The sequence below is a fragment of the Poromitra crassiceps genome (genome assembly GCF_964638095.1).
Source record: "Poromitra crassiceps genome assembly, chromosome: 7".
Taxonomy (NCBI): Eukaryota; Metazoa; Chordata; class Actinopteri; order Beryciformes; family Melamphaidae; genus Poromitra; species Poromitra crassiceps.
Window position 1 is genome coordinate 58,282,476 of NC_139628.1, and position 22,414 is coordinate 58,304,889.

At 42.5% G+C, this 22,414-nt stretch overlaps 1 protein-coding gene across 1 annotated transcript; it reads right to left on the reverse strand.

Annotated features, from left to right (window-relative positions):
* Positions 1 to 9,036: 9,036 nt before the first annotated feature.
* Positions 9,037 to 15,702, reverse strand: LOC310779996 (GTPase IMAP family member 9-like). The gene is made up of 3 exons (XM_083640524.1): positions 15,582 to 15,702; positions 13,554 to 13,658; positions 9,037 to 13,311 (listed from the first exon to the last, which is right to left on the reverse strand). The coding sequence occupies exons 2-3, from the start codon at positions 13,645 to 13,647 to the stop codon at positions 12,551 to 12,553; spliced, it is 855 nt and encodes a 284-aa protein (XP_083496650.1). The 5' UTR covers positions 13,648 to 13,658; positions 15,582 to 15,702; the 3' UTR covers positions 9,037 to 12,550.
* Positions 15,703 to 22,414: the final 6,712 nt, after the last annotated feature.

A 22,414-nucleotide genomic window follows, 5' to 3' on the forward strand; every position in this document is an offset into this window, starting at 1 on the left:
CCTGGTCCCACTGACAGGAGGGACGTGTGTGTCCCCGGTCCCACTGACAGGAGGGACGTGTGTGTCCCTGGTCCCACTGACAGGAGGGACGTGTGTGTCCCCGGTCCCACTGACAGGAGGGACGTGTGTGTCCCTGGTCCCACTGACAGGAGGGACGTGTGTGTCCCCGGTCCCACTGACAGGAGGGACGTGTGTGTCCCTGGTCCCACTGACAGGAGGGACGTGTGTGTCCCTGGTCCCACTGACAGGAGGGACGTGTGTGTCCCTGGTCCCACTGACAGGAGGGACGTGGATCATCAGTTTACCTCGGCTCATCATCATCATCATCATCATCATCATACATCTTCCTCTGCGTCTCGGTCCCCCGACAGCCCACATTCATCTGAAAGCCTCTAATGGCCGGCGTGTACCTCCACTCTATCTTTCCCTCCTCTATCATCACTCCTTCTTTCCTCCTTCTTTCTCTTCCTTCACCATGTTCCTCTGTTTTTCCTGTCAAACGTCTCTAACCTCACGTCTCTAACCTCACGTCTCTAACCTCACGTCTCTAACCTCACGTCTCTAACCTCTCCAGGCTTGGCTAACCTTCAAAATGTCTCTCTAACAGTTGGTGTGTTCATGTTTGTATGCGTGTGATGATAATATACTCACTCTGATTTAGTTATTTTTTCTTACAGAAGAATCAGATTCATTGCCTAAGCATGTTTGCCAAACAACATTTTAGGGATGCACTGATATGAACATTTTGTCTGATAACTGATATTGACTGATCTATATACCAGGATCTATATAAAACAAGTTTCTTCTATGAGAATCAAATTTTGTACATTACTGAGAAACACATGTAAACAAACACAGTGAATTCTTTCTTTATTTCCAAAACTATATATATATATATAGAATAGAGAATATAGAATAGAAATAAAATTAATAAATGAATAGGTCTCTTAGAAAAAGTATAAGATTAAGTATATAAAAAGGAAGCTATGGAACCCAGTAATAAGAATAAAAAACCAATAGAAATACTAGGGATGCACCGATATGAAAATTTTGGCCGATGCCGATAACCGATATTAACATTGCTGTTATGGCCGATAACCGATATTTACCGATGTCGATATGATCTGTATAAAACCACATTTTTATGATCATCACATTTTGTACATACTGAAAAACACATGTTAACACTGAATTTGAAAAAGTTATGCATTTCTTTATTTGCAAAGCCTTTGGAAAAGCCCATAAATCATAGATTTACTGCATTATTTCATATCAATGTGAAGAATTTGGCTGATAATGATAACCGATATTAACATTGCAACATCTGACCGATACCGATATGACCGATATGTTAAAAAATCGGCCGATACTGGCCGATACCGATATGATTGCCGATATATCGTGCATCCCTAAGAAATACTACAGATTTTGAATATTACATGGAGCCTCAGTGTTTTGAACACTGCAAGAACAAACTTGTACACATTAGTTGGAATGGTATAAACAGACAAAATAGGTATAATATATAACTGTAGAGCCAGTATACGACAGTAGGCGCAATGCTGTTTACCAGTAGTAGAATTGTATTGTCTGTTGTGTGCAGTTCATTGTGGATGTGCTGTGTCCTGTGTGCTTTCTGTTGTGTGACTGCATGTATGTCTGTGTTCACTCACACACACCACTCCCTCTCTGTCTGTGTGTCTGTGCTGTCTCTGTCTGTCTGTGCTGTCTCTGTCTGTCTGTCTGTGCTGTCTCTGTCTGTCTGTCTGTGCTGTCTCTGTCTGTGTGTCTGTGCTGTCTCTTTCTGTCTGTGCTGTCTCTGTCTGTCTGTCTGTGCTGTCTCTCTGTGTGTCTGTGCTGTCTCTGTCTGTCTATCTGTCTGTGCTGTCTCTGTCTGTGTGTCTGTGCTGTCTCTGTCTGTCTGTGCTGTCTCTCTGTGTGTCTGTGCTGTCTCTGTCTGTCTATCTGTCTGTGCTGTCTCTGTCTGTGTGTCTGTGCTGTCTCTGTCTGTCTGTGCTGTCTCTCTGTGTGTCTGTGCTGTCTCTGTCTGTCTATCTGTCTGTGCTGTCTCTGTCTGTCTGTGTGTCTGTGCTGTCTCTGTCTGTCTGTCTGTGCTGTCTCTCTGTGCTGTCTCTGTCTGTCTGTGCTGTCTCTGTCTGTGCTGTCTCTGTCTGTCTGTCTGTGCTGTCTCTGTCTGTCTGTGCTGTCTCTGTCTGTCTGTGCTGTCTCTGTCTGTCTGTGCTGTCTCTGTCTGTGCTGTCTCTGTCTGTCTGTCTTGTCTCTGTCTACTGTGCTGTGTGTCTGTGTGTCTGTGCTGTCTCTGTCTGTCTGTCTGTGCTGTCTCTGTCTGTGTGTCTGTGCTGTCTCTGTCTGTCTGTCTTGTCTCTGTCTGTGCTGTCTCTGTCTGTCTGTCTGTGCTGTCTCTGTCTGTCTGTCTGTGCTGTCTCTGTCTACTGTGCTGTGCACACTACTCATGCACGTGTGTTAGCATGCCTAACAGACTGACTCCCCCCTGTAAACTCTGTAGCCTAGCGCTAAACCTCCTCACAACACAGTGTGTATCTCCACCACTCTCTCTCTCTCTCTCTCTCTGTCCTCCCCTCCTTCCCTCCCGTCCAGGGCAGCACAGGCGCGTGGCTAACCGGCGCGTGGCTAACGGGCGCGTGGCTAACCGGCGCGTGGCTAACGGGCGCGTGGCTAACCGGCGCGTAGCTCGATGGAGTCGGAGCAGCTGTACAACAGGGGCTACTGCAGGAACAGCTACAACAGCATCGCCAGCGCCAGTAGTGACGAGGAGCTGCTGGATGGAGCCGGCATCATCATGGACTTCCACACCACTGAGGACGACAACCTGCTGGATGGGGACGCTGCTTCCCCAGGTAGGGAGCATGGGGGGGCGGGGACACGCCCAAGACACCTCCCCCTTCCCCCGTAGCCTCAGCCTGATTGGTCCCATGTCTGGATCTTAGACCGTGTCCCGCCTTTCAGTCTGGTCTTCTTCTATGTCCTGCTAGAAAGCCCAGCATGGTGCCAGCCAGGCCCGATAAAAACCCCTCCCATACGCTGCAAACCCCCTGCTCTCCCCTCCTTGGATCTCCTCTGAGCTCCTCACATTAGTGCCTTTTAAACATGTTATCTGGATCATGTCCTGCTAGAGAGAACAGGATATTTTCAGGTTTTGCCTTTCTAAACATGAGGGGTCTTTGTTAAGAAACAACTGGATATGAGCCGTTTTTTCTGCCAGTGGGCGGCGGGGGGGGGGGGGGGGGGGGGCGGTGCGGTAGCATCTATCAAAAACAAGAAATGTGATAGGAAACAGCTTTAGCGAACCAAACAAATCAAGTCATATCTGACTTGTTTTAAATTTATTTCTCCCCACAAAAGTTTGATAGCCTATCAGTCAGTCAGCTCCTATCCTCTCCACAGTGTGGATGCACAGTCTGCCTGCCTGACAAATCTGGAGACTTCAAAAAACATGTTTTAACGGAGTCCATTGACAACGAGGGGTGGCAATGTGCCAAAAATGCCTTTGTTAAGCTACATAAAGCCACGCAGTCAAAATAGTGGTCGGACTGTCGTCAATCACTGTGGGTGATTTATTTTATGACATTCAAGTCATATCTGACTAGTTTGAAATGTATTTCTCCCCACAAAACTTTGATAGCCTATCAGTCAGAGACAGTCAGCTCCTATCCACTCCGCAGTGTGGGCGCACAGTAGCGTCAGGGACGATGAAAATTAATTTGGGAATGGAGCCATACGATAGCCTAAACACGCTCTGCTCGTTATGAACAGCGTTAAAAATGACATGCCACACACACACGCACACTAAACAGACATGCGGGCACTGGCAGAGAGACAAACAGGCAGATAGAGCGGCACGCATTGCGCAAAAAGTGTCAGAATGTCGGCTGCTCTTTGTGATAGTTGTTTCATTTGCTTCAGTCATCCTGCTGCCTCAGGAGCGCGTTTCTGCTCCACTTTTCACTTTCCTTCCCTGCTGCCTCTCTGCAGTCAAGCCAGCCCTCACCTCGGAAAGCACGGTCATTCTAGCACCCACTTAACAAACCAAGCCGTTTTTGCAGCACTTGAGGAAACCGTGAGTTTGCTCGTTGATATAAGCGATTGCCCGAACGATTCATTAATTAATAAACTAGCGAACGTGAAGTGAGTCACGAAGAGCCACACCCGCCCACTCAGACATATGCGGATCATATCGTTCCACTGTTTAACATGACCAGCGCTTGCGTGGAAGCGGATCTTATACCGGTGGTCGAGGTAGATAAGATACGGAGTCTCGGGAGTGCGCGTAGGCCGGCTAATTGTTGTTTAACATGCAGGCCAACCGGCTAGGTGCAGGTTATAATATGGATTCCACTGCATGTTAAGAAGTGGCTATTGTGGACTCCAGTCTCGTTGGACCCCCACACTCTCTACTGCCACTTGCTCAGTGCCAAAGGGGGGTTTCTTCTGGTTCATGGTGTGCGGTTGGTCCAGATACCACCGCTCATGTCGAGACGCATCAAGTGTGTGCTGCTGTCTGTCCAGTGATGTGATGCCTCCTCAGTCCCCATCCTGTCAGCCAGACCCCCTCTCCTCTCCATGCCATGCCATCTCCTCCGGATGCCTGCTGCCAAACTCCTACCAGCCATCTTCATCTCCTTCTTTTAAACTTGTGTTTTATTCTTTTTATTTTATCTTCCACATTTACATCCATTTGATTTTGTTATTTTTCATCTTATTTGTGTGATTGTCATAATTGTTACTCGATCCACAATTATGACTCTATGCTTTACTTGGCAGCCCTTTTCCCCCTTTAATGTCCTGTTTCAATGTCCCGCTTATATTTTGCTACCTCTCCTTCCATCATCTTGATCTGGTGGTGACCTCTTTCTTGTCCCTGCTTCCTCCACAGTTTGCTTTGTGGTTTCACCTGTGTGTGTGTGTGTGTGTGTGTGTGTGTGTGTGTGTGTGTGTGTGTGTGTGTGTTGTGGGCGTGGCCTTCATCTTTTAGCTTCTCCATCTCTTGGATTAGGTGGATTTGGCTGTCGGGTATCAATGCAGATCTGTAGTAGTAACAGTATCATAAGCCTCATTCACACAGGCTGTGATCAGATCTGTAGTAGTAACAGTATTATAAGCCTCATTCACACAGGCTGTGATCAGATCTGTAGTAGTAACAGTATTATAAGCCTCATTCACACAGGCTGTGATCAGATCTGTAGTAGTAACAGTATTATAAGCCTCATTCACACAGGCTGTGAAAGCCGTGAATGTTGTGGGATTATTAAGCCTCGCCTCCGGTGTGAAAGTCACTAATGCGGAGTTGTGGATCATTTGTTTACACCTTTCGTTCCACCACTGGAGGCAGTATCAGTATCAGCCAGTGGGGGCAGTATCAGTATCAGCCACTGGAGGCAGTATCAGTATCAGCCAGTGGGGGCAGTATCAGTATCAGCCAGTGGGGGCAGTATCAGCGCTGAATCGACATCTGTCTGAAAGGGCACGCCTCGGGAAGACGGGAATCCCAGCTAATTCATAAAAAATGACAGGAGGACTGAGGGAAAATCACCTCCAGATTGAAGGTCTACTATCATAAATAAGACAACCAAAGCATATCTGCAGTCTGTCTCGCCTGTTGTGCGTTAAATAGACTCCTCGGATATAATATAATATATATATAATATAATAATCTCTCTCGCAGTCGCAATAGGTACGCACCATTATGCGCACACAGAGTGAAATCCATCCGCAGCCTGCTTTATGCACAGCTGTTCCAGTTCGCCTCAAAATTATCTTCAACTCCCCAGGATATATTGATTGATTGATTTTATTCAATTTTGGATGAATACATGGGACATAAAATACATGCAGCCATCAACATCAAGGATAAAAACACAATAAAGTCAGAGGACTTGTTTTCATTGTGGTCCTTGGTCTCAGACTAATGGCCCAATTCCACAGCAGCTAGTAGCGCGGTCCCGCTCCGCTCGACTCGACTTTTGGTCTCATCCCACCATCAAAAACCGGCCCAGCTCGGTTTGTTTTGTGGCCGAGTCGTGCTACTTTTGGTCCCTGCCTCGTCGGGGTACTTCGGGCTGGCGAGTAGGTCCCAAATGGTGACGTAAAACTCTGATGGCTACTGATTGGTCAGAGAGAATCGTGTTTACTCTGTCTACTGACTGTCAATGCAATGCTGGCGGCTGCATACCAGTTTAGTGGTCTTACCTTATCTTCTGTTATGTATATTTCCATCAGTATTTTGTGTCGCTGCCTTCACCTCCGGTGAAATAAAATCGTGGCGGGTGTTCAATTGTCTGAGAAAAAAGTCCGCTGCTCGCTCAGGGAGCTCTGTAGCTGAGTGGAGGCTGCAGCGCTCCGCTAGGCCGCAGCGGGTGTTTGGAAGCCCCGGTCTTGCCTGGTGAGAGGCTGCGGGGTAGAGGCTTCACTCTGTTGCGCCTCTCCCGTCCCCGCACAGCGCAGCATGCCTGTGATATCATTCTCTTGGCCGATTGTCACATTTGCCCATGTACACTGTAGGTCATTTAGAGGCACCAGTATTTCATAAACAGTTTAAAAGTTCTGTGGATGGATTTAATTGTAACGTTATGTTATAGCCGAAGGACAGATATGCGGTCGCTATTTTTAGACGACCAGCTGTGGGCGGGGGTGGGTGGGGGCCGATCGAGCGCCGGTCGAAGCAAAACATCCATCGAGTAGAGACGAGTGGAGCCGAGTGGGGACGAGCTGTGCAGGGCTGTTAAGTGTGGTGGGATTGAGCCAATACAGTTCAAACAACATAAAAACAGACATTTATACATAAAAATACATACCGTCCTTTATGAAAATTTTTACCTACTTAAAAACTAAACAGATTTATCAAAAGCAATATAAAATTAAATAAAAGAACCAATCCTAAAGATAACACGTAATTAACACGTAATATTCATACGTCCTCTCGTAATAATGCAGTCAAAAGATTATTATTTTTTGCTTCAACCCCTGTGACCAGCTGTTGAGAGCTGCTGTGCGTACATCGGCCATGTTTGGTTGTTTTCGTTCCTCATACAGTAGCCTACACTATTACCTGCACATGGAAATATTAATTTAGGCTCCTTAAAGGAGAATTTCGGTTTTTTACACCACGGTCCTCATTTCCAGCTTAAAATATGATGTTTTCTACCCACAAATACTTTTGGGTTCATTCGGATCCCCACAGAAGATTTGTCGCACCGAGTACACTCCTCAAACACTCAAACAGGCTAGAACGAGAGCCTGCGGGGCATGCTGCACGCGCTCTGTAAATGACACTTTTTCAGTCACATCGCGGTTCATTCTGGTTGTAAATATAATTATTTAGCTAATAGCTAGAAGCTAAGCTAACAACAACAAAAGAGTCGGCTCCGATCTGCCCCGGATGCGGTTACAGTGCTCATCTTCTTCTTCTGTGGTTTCTCTGAAGAAGTGTGGTAAAAAGAGAAACCACAGAAGAAGATGAACACTGTAACCCCATCCGGGGCAGATCAACGTTGACTGTTGTGTTGCCTATACCCAACCAAGTTGTTTTGCTTGCCTAGCCTTAACCAACTTGTTTTGGTTGCAGTTTGACAGTCAGCTCTCATTGAGATCAAAGCTTCCTGTGTGCCGACTGTGCGTGCAAAACGGAATGTTTGCAGACGTTATGTTCCAGACAGGCAGTTTGTGGTTCAGACAAGGTTTCCTGTTTGAAAACCTGCTACAGCTGCCTGCTCTCATGCAACTTGTTTCACCAGAGAGGATTAAGGAGAAGGCAGAGAAATACTTCATCATCACTTAATCAATCAATCAATCAAACAATCAATCAATCAATCAATCAATCAATCTTCACCCACAGGGCCCTTGAAAAAGTCATAACCCCGGGGCCCATGGCTACTTTAATCCGGCCTTGGCTGTGTCACGGCTTTCAGCCATTGTGGGAGTTCTGGACTACCAGCCCTGGTATGCATGGGCTTACAGGGGCTAAGCCCCGAGGCTCGGAGGCAAGAAAAAATCGAGTGAGGGGGGGGGAGTGTGCACGCGCACTCACATGCGTGCATTACGTGTGAGAAAGATGGATATCGGTCTACAGTGAGCCTGTGCTGCAGTCCAATCAATGTGGAGAATCAAAATGAGCTAAATGTATTTTCCCACATCTGATGGTTATAGTTGATTCCCACTTACACTGGTTTTCTGTAGCAAGATTTGTCTTTAAGCTTTTCGGGTGTTTATTATCTGCTCTAGAAGAGCTAGAGATAGATGTAATAATAATGATCCACAAAGTTATGTGAAATTGCATGTTTGATTGTTGTTTGACCCAAATACAGTACGTGAAGGGAAAATGCACTATGGCATTATTGTATGCAAATTAAGCGTGGCTGATGTTTGTGCAGGTTGGATGGGGCACTTGTTGAGTTGTGATGGTGTGGGGGTGGGGGGTGGTGTCTTTCGGCTTGACGAGAAATTGGTCTGAGGGCAGTCAAGGCCGGCTGGAGCCTTTCTGCAATATCCCTTTAAATATGGTGCATTAACCCCAATAATGCAAAATCCTCAAATTACCACTGGTCCATCTGATGGACCTTAAGGGGAATACTGTACTAATTTATCAATATTAATTTTAATTTTTTAATTTTTGATTGTTTATAATTCATTGGTCACTTCATCCCTAATACCTCATACCAACATTTCATACCTATTAGAATTTTAACCCCTCAAATGCCAGTGTACATTAAGTACAGTAAAAATAAAAAAGTACAGTAAAAAGACAAAAAGTGAATTTTTTTCCTTCCCATAAAGTCAAACTGGATTTCCCCTGGGGGGATTATCATGGCTTGGGATATGTCAAAGATTGGCAGCAACATTTATTCTGATAACTCTTTAGTTTTTCAAGAAATGTACATTTGCAAATGAAATCCTCAATTTACCATTGGTCCATCTGATGGACCGTCATATTTATAATTCAAGATTCAAGATTCAAGATTTTTATTGTCACTCCGTGGTACAAGTATCACGTGTGAAATTCTTGTGCTGTGGACTCCGTTTACAACATAGTACAAATATAACAGGGCATATGAGTGCAAAAACAACAAGAGACACAACAAGCAATAAGGCAGTAGAGTGATAAGACAAGTCAGAGACAGTGGCATATTCACTGCACATACAGTAGGTGCACATGTCATGTGCATACTTTAGACGTGCTTAAACATTTTAAATTCGACGTATTTGATGTACAGGTGCAAATAGCATATACCTAATTAAACATACAATTAAACAGACATACATAATGGTTGCAGCTACAGTACGGTACAGTACAGCTACTACACTAATGTATTCATTTATGAATATACATTTTTATTTTTTTATTTTTTATTGTTTATAATTCATTGGTAACTTCCTCCCTAATACCTCATATCAACATTTCATACTTACTGAGAATTTTAACCCCTCAAATGCCAGTGTACAGTAAGTACAGTACAATGAAAAACGACATACAAACACAAAAAGTAAATTATTTTCCTTCCCATAAAGGCAAACTGGATTTGGGTCTGATATTATGGGCAGGTTGGGGTGTTTTACAAAAGTCGCCACTGCAAGATGCCTAGTGTCAAAGATTGGCAGGATACATCTTAGAATGAAGTCGCAATACCTATGACATCACTAGTCTATGACATCATCAGTGATGTCATAAGATGATTTTGGTCAATAATGATGTCACTGATGACATTACTGATGATTTCACAGACATTGTGACATCATCAGTGGGTTTTCATATTTTTTTTGTAAAAATAATATTTTTCATATTTTGAGCCAAAAATCAAAAAAGCGCATGTTTTGGACTACCAGCCATTTTCCCCAAAACACACAAATGAGCTTTAGTCCAGCATCAATCCTGGTCTAAAGGCTTCAAATCAGTAGTGTGGACTGTCAAATTCAGTTTTCTAATATTTTCCCATCTTTGGCATAGGAATCATTTTTTTTTTACATTTAATGTAAACTGTATGGAATTGATTGCTATGCCAAAACTGGGGGAATATGGGGAAATAGCCAAACACAGTAGAAACTACAATTTGAACCCCTTGAGTCAAGGTGAGATGTGTAACATCAAGGAAATAATGATTTTTTGGAAAATTAGCTGGGAGTCAACATTTTGTTTTTGTTTTTGTGCAAAATTAACATTGAAACCAATGGGACAACTACTATGCAATGGACTTTGAGACCATGTAACTCCCCCAAATTTTCAACCAACTCCAAGGTTAGATATTAAGGTCAAATTTCAAGGTATTTGGTCCAGGATGCCTGCTGAAACAAATTAAATAAATTAATTTTGTAAAGATTTGCTGGGAGTACCAATAGAGTGTTTATAATGGAAGTCAATGGGTCCATCTGATGGACTAATGGTAAATTGAGGTGTAATTTCAAAACAAGGTCTTTGGATGGTAATAAGAGGATAGATATGGATGATTTTTGTAAAATACCCCAAAATAAATACCTAGCCTTAATTTCCGTCCATTTACTCAAAAAATGTCCAAATGGCCCATACGCGAATGTAAGAAATATCCATCAGATGGACCAGTGGGGTACTTAAGACATTTAAATAATAATAATAATAATTTTCATATTGCCATAGTTTTATAAACACAATAGCTCACTTCAGACCGTGATATATGCTCATTATAGCTCACCTGAGGGTGTCTTCTCAGCACGACCCTTAGGTGTGGTATATTGAGCATATACCACAGTCAATATACCACAGTTAGAGCCACTCCAACAGCTCATCTCAGCGCATCTAATTTGTGCTCTTCTCATTTTTTAAACAGTGATTTAAGACATTTAAATAATAATAATAATAATAATTTTCATATTGCCATAGTTGGTAACCGTTTTATAAAAGCAATAGCTCACTTCAGACCGTGATATATGCTCATTATAGCTCACCTGAGGGTGTTTTCGCAGCACGACCCTTAGGTGTGGTATAATGAGCAGCATATACCACGGCCTGTCGTGATCTATTGCTGAAATAGACATTGTAAGAAGAATAGGAATAAACAATAAAACAATAAAATTAAGGAGGTACATACAGTAAAGTGGCAGCATATATGTGCCTTCTCCTACAATCTTTATCAAAAGTATTATTGAGTAAGAAGAGAGAATATGTAAGGTACCTAATATTAGATTATATACAGCAGCGTGAATAATAATAACAATAATAGAAGTAAGGAGCATAGAGCTGAAGAGTCATGTGACATTTTTTGCCCAGGAAGTGAGTTCCCCCATTCATTTTCTCTATAGACATTTAGAAAAATCCTTATATAACAAGTTTTAAGGCTGGAACCAAGCCAACTCGTGGCTTGAAATTAACTTTTTTCACCACCTGCCAATATGGCTGCTAGATTTAGAATTTCCACTAGCTGAAATGTTTTTCTTGAAATAAACCAGAATATGAGTGGGTTAATTTAAGCATAAGCATCAGTAAGGGGATTCTCAAAGCCTGTGTTGAGGGTCACACGAACAAAAATGCACTCTTGAAGCTAAATAAATCCAAAACCAACAAGTTAATTATTTAAATTTCTACTTCATTGTAGAACAGTCATTTCTTACACATGAGATTACTTTTAGCCTTTTAGTCATAAAGATTAATAATAATAATAATAATAATAATAATAATATAATAAACTTTATTTATATAGCACAATTCAAACATAAGATGCCATTCAAAGTGCTTTACATAAAGATAAAACAGATAAAACTTATTGAAAGATATTCCATATTCCAGACTGAAATGCTATAACAGAAGAGTATTGGCCAGAATGACATGAACATTTGGACACTTATTCAGCGGGTATCTTGCATGTTGCGTTCAGGTGCACTGTAAAAAAAGAAAGAAAGTGCAATTCCAGCGCGGGCTGCACAGGGGGCGTATTTTCCCCATGTGTGATCTAGAACAGTGTTTCTCAACTGGTGGGTCGGGACCCAAAAGTGGGTCGCGGGGCCGTTTTGAGCGGGTCGTGGATGTGTGCATGAGAAAAAAAAGTTCTTCTAGTCATTGATGATGCTGGCGTCGGTGGCCAACATGACTGTATTTCAGAGGCTGTAGCGGGCTCATTTTTAAAGGCAGAGTGAAGATACTGGTACCATATGGCATCCATGACATGCTTGCTTGTTGCAAAGGGGGCTATATGACACTACAAATGTAGGCAAAATTCTGAAAATTGGGTCGCGATGTAATGTCTAAGGAAAAATGTGGGTCGTAAGGATAGTCCAGTTGAGAACCACTGATCTAGAACCTAAGTTCCTCTCCGGCAGCCTTCCCCAAATGTGTTGCATTGCACACATAAACACATCTGCTATGCTATCGCCTTACTCTTCCTTTTCTCCTCCTTTTTCTCCTCCTTGAGTTTCTTCTGCTGCACATTCATTTTAGCAAAGATAAAGACACTGCCAATGCCAATCACAATGACCACAAAACACTTGATGCAAAACGTAATAAAGGCTTCCCACTCCTCCTTCTTTTTCTTCTCATCCTCCTCCCTCCATTTCATCTTCTCCACCCCAACCTTGCCCTCACCTCCTCCTCCATCCCTTTCTTCATCTCCTCCTCCATACTTTTCTTCAGCACCTCCTCCCTCGCTTTCTCCTTCTCCTCCTCCTCCTCCCTCCTTTTCTCCTCCTCATTGAGTTTCTTCCGGGGTTTCTCGTACATCTCATTGGTGTAGTGCTTTCCTCCGTTCTGCTCCACCATCTTGTCTATCTTCTCCAGAAGCTCTTGGACCTGGTGGCTACGACTGGCTCTCTTGTCATTGCTGAGTGCATGGTATCTTCCTCCAAACCTCTGGATCACTCTGTCCAGATGCACACTCTCTTTCACAAAGCGTTTCACAGATTTCTGTCGTAACTGGTCTGCATGTGTGAACACGACCATGGTGTACTTGTCAGCATCTGAGCCAAAGTTATCCTTGATCCACTCCACAACCTTCCTCTCCGTTTCTGTGAATCTTGACATCAGACTGATCACCAACAGAAAGGCATGGGGTCCTGGAACTGACTGTTTGACAATGCAGTCCTCTATTGTTCCTTGAAATTCTTCCTTTGTCTTTTTTGTGTCATAGATCCCTGGGGTGTCAATAACCACAATGCTACGGTTATCATGTTCTACCTCCCCTTTCTGACAAACTACTGTCACAGATTCGGGGGACATCGCCTCCTTAAAGGTGCTACACCCCAGGATGGTATTTCCAGTTGCACTCTTTCCTGCTCCAGTTTTCCCCAACAGAATGAGCCTCCGATCACTCACGAGCTCTGTGGATTATTATTATCATCATCATTATTATTATTTAACACAACTTCAAAGAAATGATACTATTTGAACATATAATATCAGTCTTTGGATGACAAAATAAAAGCTGACTAAATACAGTATATACTGTAAGTTAAGATACCAATTTATCTTTATTTTTATGGACATAAAAAAAAAAAAAAAATTGCAACCAAACTCTTCGTTTGTAGCTATGTGCAAGGGTACTGTATGTTCACCGCTTTACCTTTGGGGTAATACACAATACACAATGTGACCACCAGAACCAGCAGGCTGCCACGTAGAACTAGTCCTAGGATCCGCCCTTTTCCTTCAGACATCTCTGCAATCTCTTAAAAAGAAAGAAAGAAAGAAAGAAAGGGGAAGTCAAGTCTGAAAAACCCAAAAACAAATTCATAATTATGGACAGGGCCGATTTCAGCCGTGGGCAGAGGTCGGCATTGCCCACCCAGACATGAGTCTTGCCCACCCAATCAAAAGTTAGGAAAATATGTTTATTTTCACCCCCAGCCAATGGAAAAATTGCACAGAAAATACCCGTAGCGATTCTAGCTTCTGATTGGGTGGGCACTGAGCTTCAGCCCGCCTCCAGAGTCCTCTCGACTCATCAGAGCTCTGAGACAGACTCGACTGTCAGTCTCCGCTGCCCAGACTCAACTGTGGAGAAATGTGTCTGTCAGCAGACCCCTACCCAAAGACACGCCCCCAGCAGTAGAGAACCAATAGGCAATTATTATTCTTCCACACACACACCATGGTGACTTTTCTAGGAAGTTAGAAATAATCTTTCTCTCAGTTAGTGAATGCTGTGCTGCTAGCGAAAGCTCATAGCTTGACGTACATTACATTACATTCATTTACTTCATCCAAAGCGACTACAACAGCTGCTGTGTGTTCATGATGTATCGGTTTCTTCAAAGCCCCGTGCTGCTTCTGTCTCTATATGCTGCTGCCAGTACATCAGCAGAGGCTCCGGATAACGTTAGAGCTCCTGTACCGTCCACAAGCACTGCTCCGACTTTGAATAGGACTACAAGTCTTGTAAATATAATAGTTTTGAAAGCTAAATGGCAAGTATAGTTTGTTGTCTCACTGGATTAGTCTTTAACCATTTCCCGGAATTTCCCTTCACACCTGAGGGCTCACATGTGTGAATATACAGTAGCAGCGAAATTGCCTGTATTTGAGGGGGGGGGGGGGCTTATTTTGGGGGTCGGCAAAACTCCGATGGTGAAATAAGTTCGCTTGTCACACAATAAATCACACTCGTTTGACTTAAGAGGGCATGTATGTTGTATCCTTCACATTCGCTAACCAGTCTTTGAACTGAAATCTTTGAAGAAGTTGGGATCCCTGTCGGAGAGAAATAGCCTTGTTGGTTCGATGTTTATCCGTTCACTTGCGTCGCGTTGAAGCACTTTTTACAGACTGGCTTTGTTTGATGTGTCCAGGGGGCTTGCCTTCGCTGTCAGCAACGTAAGCAAAATACTTCCACATTTCACTTCGTGCATCTGCTTACAAGCGTTGGGCAGCTTGCAAGACTCGAACAAGCCTTTGCCATTTTCACTGTCTGTGTCCCTGTCGGGCTGGACTGAAGGACTCTGGCATTACACCGCTTTCTGGTAATTTCCTGGTATAAAGCGCATGTGGGAAAACGGCTCTACTGGAACAATTTGGTGTCCCCAATTACACTTAACTCTGGAAATGGCTTCTACACCCTGCTTCAAATCATTCTTTATCAATTAGAATATAATGCAATTTAATCCTCATCCCTGAACCCACAACCTCTGGCAACCTACCGCCAAAGTTGCCCCCTACCAGCCCACCCTAATGTAGCTCAAATCGGGCCTGCCAAACGAACTCTGTGGCGTTTAAAGTGGACCAAACAGTTTCTATGTGAAAGCGACCGTAGTCTCTGTGGGACTAAAATACACAGAGAGAACACATAAAACAACATATCAAAGTATGACAGCATAGGCTATTATATAAGGCCATTGTATTTTTTTGTAGGCTACCACTGTTGACGGAAAGGGCTACCCTACTTGGAGAAAAAAAAAAATCTGGGATTAAAGTCAAAATTGTACGAGGAAAACATTGCACTGGAGAACAAACAATGAGTTTACTTAGGCTAGAGTTAGGTGATTTTCTTTCTCTCCTCTTCTATCTGAAATAACCATACCTGTTTCACAACTCTTAAGTTTCACCTGTTAGTTTCTGTCCGTAAAGTTCAGTAATGTGATCTATAGCCATTTACCTGTATGGATTGAAATTCACCTCCCGTCTTCCGTTCAGCAATGCCTCAATCTGATCTGGAGAAAAAGTGACCCAGTTACTAAACTGCACTTTCACTTTGTTGTTTCTGCACACAGGATCCACCTCCTTCTCTCAATCTGTTGATCTGATCAAAGCAACGTTCTGCAACTGCGACTTTCTTGACATGATAGTTATCTTTTAAATGGAGAAAATTGAACATGTGTACCCCCTGTGGTACAATTCAAACGGGTAAAAAGCAAGGCTAGGTGGAAACCATAGGGCCAGCGTGGAAAAGCGTTGATGAGCCTGTTGGCTGTAGCTGTTAGTGGCAAAAGTATGAAGGATACTTGTCAAACATATTTCATTGCAGGATGATGTTGTGTGTTGGTGTAGGCTACACCTTAAAATCAAATAGCCTACGTGTTTGATTTTAAGATACTTTTCACCCCAAAAATAAATAGGCTATTTACCCTTGTTTAGCCCAATGTTTTTATCTTTTAATCAATCACCTAAATATCTATTATATTATCAATCATAAGCTATTCTCTTAATTGTATTATATGATCTAATTTGATATCTTATAATAATATATCATCTATATATAGATTTATAGATAGCCTAATTGGATCTGATCAGTGTTGTAGCTTCATTACTGATGTAAAATGTTATTTTAGGGGTAAAAAAAAATCTAAGAAAATATTCAATACTAGAAAATCTGGCCCTCACAAACACAGCACATCAGCAGAGGCTCTGGATAACGTTAGAGCTCCTGTACCGCCCACAAGCACTGCTCTGACTTTGAATAGGACTACAAGTCTTGCAAATAATATAGTTTTGAAAGCTAAATGGCAAGTATAGTTTGTTGTCTCACTGGATTAGTCTTTAATTTGATTTGAGAAATAAGCTCATCCAATGAAAATAAATGCTATGAAGTTGATTATTTTAAACTGGATGAAGGATTTTTATTTTTAGGGTAAATCAATCTGCTTTCAAACTTGTTTTCTTTGTCACTTTTCAGTTTGAGTTTGAATAAGACTAAAAGTCTTGGAAATATAGCAATAGTTTTTTAAATAGTTAGTTTGTACATAGTTAGTTTGTGAATAGTTTTGATAATAATAGTCTTATAAACATTGGCCTGTCACCTGAGTGAAAGTTCCTACTTACAGTTTGGTGACCCAAAACAGAATGGTGACACCTACTGGAACAATTTGGTGTCCCCAATTACACTTAACTCTGGAAATGGCTTCTACACCCTGCTTCAGATCATTCTTTATAAATTTGACTATAATGCAACTTAATCCACATCCCCGAACCGACAACCTCTGGCAACCTACCGCCAAAGTTGCCCCCTACCAGCCCACCCTAATGTAGCTCAAATCGGGCCTGATTATGGATAATAATAGATAAAAACAAGTGACATAGGCTATTATATATAACTAGGCATCTCGCGTGCTAAGCACACTTGATTCCTAGGCTCACCCGCGCGGCCTCGCCCCCCCCTGCGCGGGCTCGCCCCCGCACCTCGCTGAGCTGGCACTGCTGCAGCTCGTTGAAAAAATGTTTGGTGCTGCTCAACCTGAGGCCTTCTGGTTTCAGGATGAGGCCAGACTTGAATTATTCTTTAGCAAGGGAGCTTTTGATATCGCCCAGTTTATTGGTAAAGCCTGGCAGAGAAGAAAGAATATGTTATTTGTATCATATAATCCAACAATAATTATGCAAGAACACTTTTCTTGGATTACGGTACTCATCAGCCTTCAATACAATACAGCCAGACATTCTGATATTAAAGATGGTACAGCTGGAACTGAATCCATACTTAATCCACTGGTATGCCTCCTTTCTAAAATACTCTGATGAGACAGTTTTGATCTCTCTGCTTGATAGCTCTAGCGACCCTGGCCTGCACCAACATAGAGTAAATAAGGTGGTGGAGTGGAGCGACAACAACGCTCTCTTAATCAATGCAAAAAAGACAGCAGAGATTGTTTTTGGGTCTCCACCTGACACACACAGCTCCTCTGTTACTATCCATAATGGACAGATCAAACAGGTATGCTCCTTCACATACCTAGGAGTAACAATAGACCACCTGCTGTCATGGAAAGACCATGTAGACTCTCTGTGTAAAGAAACGAAGCAAAGACTATACTTTCTTCGCCGATTAAGATCTTTTGGTGCTAGTAAACAGATTCTTCTATTATTTTTTACCTCAGTGATTATGAGTGTTTTACAGTACTGCAGTACCACCTGGTATGGATGCCTGTCTGTTACCTTAAAATCACAACTACTTAGACAGATGAATATTTGTTCAAAAATTGTAGGTAAACCACTCCATAGTCTATATGAGTCTACATATGCCAACAGTGTATTCCTTCTGAATGGCAATATTGCGCGATCTCTGTGTGAAAGTGGCTATAGAGACGTGTCTCTTATAATCATTACTTGGAAAAGAGTGTAAGTGTATTTTTGAACCAGTGTGTTTTCTGCTCAATGTGACACTCAGTTACTGTACCTCGCTGTTGGTTCACTGCTGGAGCGGCTTGTCATGTTATGCTTAAAGCCTTTCTAGCTATACAATGTTAGCATTCCCCTTTTCAGTGGAGCTGCTCAGTGGCCAGCAGATCAGACTGTGGTTGTTGTTGTACTGGTCAGCTTCCAGGTGTGAATGTGTGTGTGAATGTGAACATGGCACTCCTGAAAAAGAGAGCATTGCTCTCAGTGAGACTACCACTGTATAAATAAATGGTCAAAGAAAAAAAGAAAGATTCAGAAATAGTTTATTGATAATTTGAGTAATGCTGCAGTTGTCACATTCATGTAGGGAAAATAATATATAAACAGTTATAAAACGGCTCTCTCAAATCAAGCAATCTGATTGGCTCACAGCTGTGGTATATTGAGCATATACCACAGTCAATATACCACAGTTAGAGCCACTCCAACAGCTCATCTCAGCGCATCTAATTTGTGCTCTTCTCATTTTTTAAACAGTGATTTAAGACATTTAAATAATAATAATAATAATAATTTTCATATTGCCATAGTTGGTAACCGTTTTATAAAAGCAATAGCTCACTTCAGACCGTGATATATGCTCATTATAGCTCACCTGAGGGTGTTTTCGCAGCACGACCCTTAGGTGTGGTATAATGAGCAGCATATACCACGGCCTGTCGTGATCTATTGCTGAAATAGACATTGTAAGAAGAATAGGAATAAACAATAAAACAATAAAATTAAGGAGGTACATACAGTAAAGTGGCAGCATATATGTGCCTTCTCCTACAATCTTTATCAAAAGTATTATTGAGTAAGAAGAGAGAATATGTAAGGTACCTAATATTAGATTATATACAGCAGCGTGAGTCATAATAACAACAATAATAGAAGTAAGGAGCATAGAGCTGAAGAGTCATGTGACATTTTTTGCCCAGGAAGTAAGTTCCCCCATTCATTTTCTCTATAGACATTTAGAAAAATTCTTATATAACAAGTTTTAAGGCTGGAACCAAGCCAACTCGTGACCTACTGAATCATGAGTGACCATAAAACATTTCAGTTGGAACAAAAACAGAAAATAAAGACGGGAAACTATAATGACCCAGGTATGTATCATGTTGCCATTTTAAAATAAAAACGTTGGTTACGTGTCACTGATTTATTTAACATGAAACAAAGAATAAGGAGTTTGGATAACTTGAAAAAAACAAATAAGGAGCATGGGAAAAAATATGCCTGCAAATTACTGCAGCTTTCTCACTTCTGTCCAGACCCACCAATGTTGTGAGAAGAGCTGGTATTCTTTACTGTCTCAGGTAAGGACAGATATTGCAGAATTCAAGCGACAAACAACTGCCACATATTAGGCAAATTAATCATAATAATACATCAGATTTATATAGCACTTTTCCTAGTGCTCAAAGACGCTTTACACTACAAGATAAAACAACTTTAATAAAGAAAAATAAAGAAATAAAAAGGTGAGAGAAAGAGAACTTCATGGTTGAAAGCAAGTGTAAAGAGGTGGGTTTTGGTTTTTTTTTTGAAGAGTGTCTGCCTGACTGATATGGCTGGGGAGAGTGTTCCAGAGGCTGGGGGCGGCTGCAGTGAAGGCCCTGTCGCCCGTGTTGCCTCAGGTCCGGAGCTTCGTTTTGATGGGTTGGAGGAGGTTAGCGTCTGCGGACCTGAGGCGGCGGGTAGGCGTGTGGTGGTGAAGGAGGTCGGAGAGGTAGGGTGGGGCCAGGTTGTTGAGGGCTTTGAAGGCACTGGTGAGTAATATTTTGAAGTGAATCCTGTATCTGATGGGGGGCCAGTGGAGATGGTGGAGGACGGGGGTGATGTGGTCGGAGCGGCGGGTGGAGGTGAGCATGCGGGCAGCAGAATTTTGGACGTATTGTAATTTATTGAGGATTTTGGAGGGTGTGCCATAAAGCAGTGGTTCCCAACCTTTTTTGTCTTGTGTACCTCTTGAGGTTTTTGCCATGCCAATAGTACCCCCTCACTCATGTGTGTCGATGATTCTCCTAAATGTGTTCTATTAAACTCACATCAAACTTTTACTAGGCATAACATCTGATTATTAAATCTAAATAATTTAAATAACTCCCCTTTAATACAATTCTGACAGTTTTCAATTGGAAAAAGTCATCAGTTTTACCAAGATGGACCTATTACTTGGAATATTGTTTTTTTTAATCATTTTGGAAATAAAATGTAATCCCCAATCGTTCCAAGTACCCCCTGCAAGCTGCTCAAGTACCCCTAGGGGTACACATACCCCTGGTTGGGAATCACTGCTAAAGGATGCTGTTGCAGTAGTCCAGTTGGGGTGTGATGAATGCATGGGTCAGTGTTTCAGTAGCAGAAGGATAGTGAGGAGCGTAGACAGGCAATGTTCCTGAGGTGGAAGAAGGCGGTTTTGGTGATCTGGTTGACATGCGGGAGGAAGGAGAGGGTGGGGTCGAGAATGATACCAAGGTTACGGACGTGGGTGGAGGGGCGTGGGTGGAGGGGGTGAGAATGGAGCCGTCAATGGTGAGTGAAAAATCCCGGGTGGAGCGGGTCAGGGAATTTGGGCCAATCATGATGATGTTGGATTTGTCACAGTTGAGTTTCAGCTGTGTGTCATCTGCATAACAGTGGAACCGGAGGCCATGTTTGCGGAGGATCTGTCCGAGTGGTAGCATGTTGAGGATGAACAGTATAGGGGACCAAGTACTGAACCCTGGGGGACACCATGAGGGATTGGGGCAGTGGGGGATTTGGAGTTGTTGATGTAGATGAATTGGAGTCTGTCAGAGAGATATGGTTTGATCCAGGAGAGGGCAGTGCTGGTCATCCCAATGGTGGATGGAGGCGAGAGATGAGAATGGAGTGGTTGATGGTGTCGAAGGCGGCGCTGAGGTCAAGGAGGATGAGGATGGAGAGGGAACCAGAGTCAGCAGATAGTAGAATGACGTTGGTGACCTTTAATAGAGCGGTTTCTGTGCTGTGTCTGGAGCGAAAGCCGGATTGAAAGGGTTCATAGAGGTTATTGGATTCAAGGTGGGATATTAACTGGGAGGCCACAGCTCTTCTAAGATCTTTGACAGGAAGGGGAGGTTGGAGATGGGGCGGAAGTTGTTATTGTATATTTATGGTTCTGCCTGTTATACCTGGAACATAAGGACCACAGACACAGGGCCTATGTGTTTATCCTAATGGCTGAATAAAGCTTCACTTGCAGTGTTTTATGCTATTAGACTGATATCCTTGGCGGGCACTACATGTATATCGCTCTTTTAAACCGTCTGTTTGGTTTGTGCAATATAGGGATGTTCTTGGTGCAAAGTGTGATAGGAGAGCATTTCTGACTGGCCGTGGGCCTTTATTTTTAGATGTATTCTCTATGGTAAGAGCGTTATGTATGTATACATAATACTAAAAAAAATTGTAACATTGTTTTCATGTCCTTTCTCTAATCTATGTTCATACACCGGTACGATTTCACACATTTTCTGTACCCACCTTGGTAACACTTTATAATAACGTTCAGTCGTACGTCATTTATAAGCCTTTAGTTAATGATGAACTAACCATTTACAAAAAATGAATATACATTTGTAGATGATTAATATATGCTATGTTAACATATACAAATATGTTGTAAGTCATCTATAAACCTTTAGGAAATGAAGTGTTCCTCATCTGTTGTAAATGATGTGTAAATAATTTACAAGGCTTTCTGCATCCCCTAATCTAAAGTGTAAACCATTCATGACACATAAATGTGTTACATACAAGGGGGTAGCTCTGTTTGTCAAAATTGAAGCCAATGCGGAAGTGTCCTCTTTGCTGTAGGGGCGACCCATTGGTTTGTGGACTTCTGTTTTGAAGCCTTAAGTATGGCTTCAGTAAACACTTTCCTAATGCATTTATGGTCTCAATCGCTATATTCAGACTATGTGTTGGGGTATGATTGACAGGTCGCTTGTCCACTGATCACACAGCTCGCCGATCACGGACCAATAGCAGGCCATGCTCTGTGGGAAAAGCCTGGACCTGTGTCGAGATCCAAGATGGCAATGGCCAAAATGCCATACGAGGGGTCAAAAAAAGTCCACAGACCAATGGGTCACCCCCCTGCAGGCTATTCGGGAAAGAATGCAGGTTTAAGAGCACTTCCAGATTGGCTTCAATTTTGACAGAGCTACCCCCTTGTATGTAACACATTTATGTGTGATGAATGGTTTACACTTTAGATTAGGGGATGCAGAAAGCCTTGTAAATGAACTGTAAATGATTTACACATCATTTATGAGCTTAGGAACACTTAATTTACTAAAAGTTTAT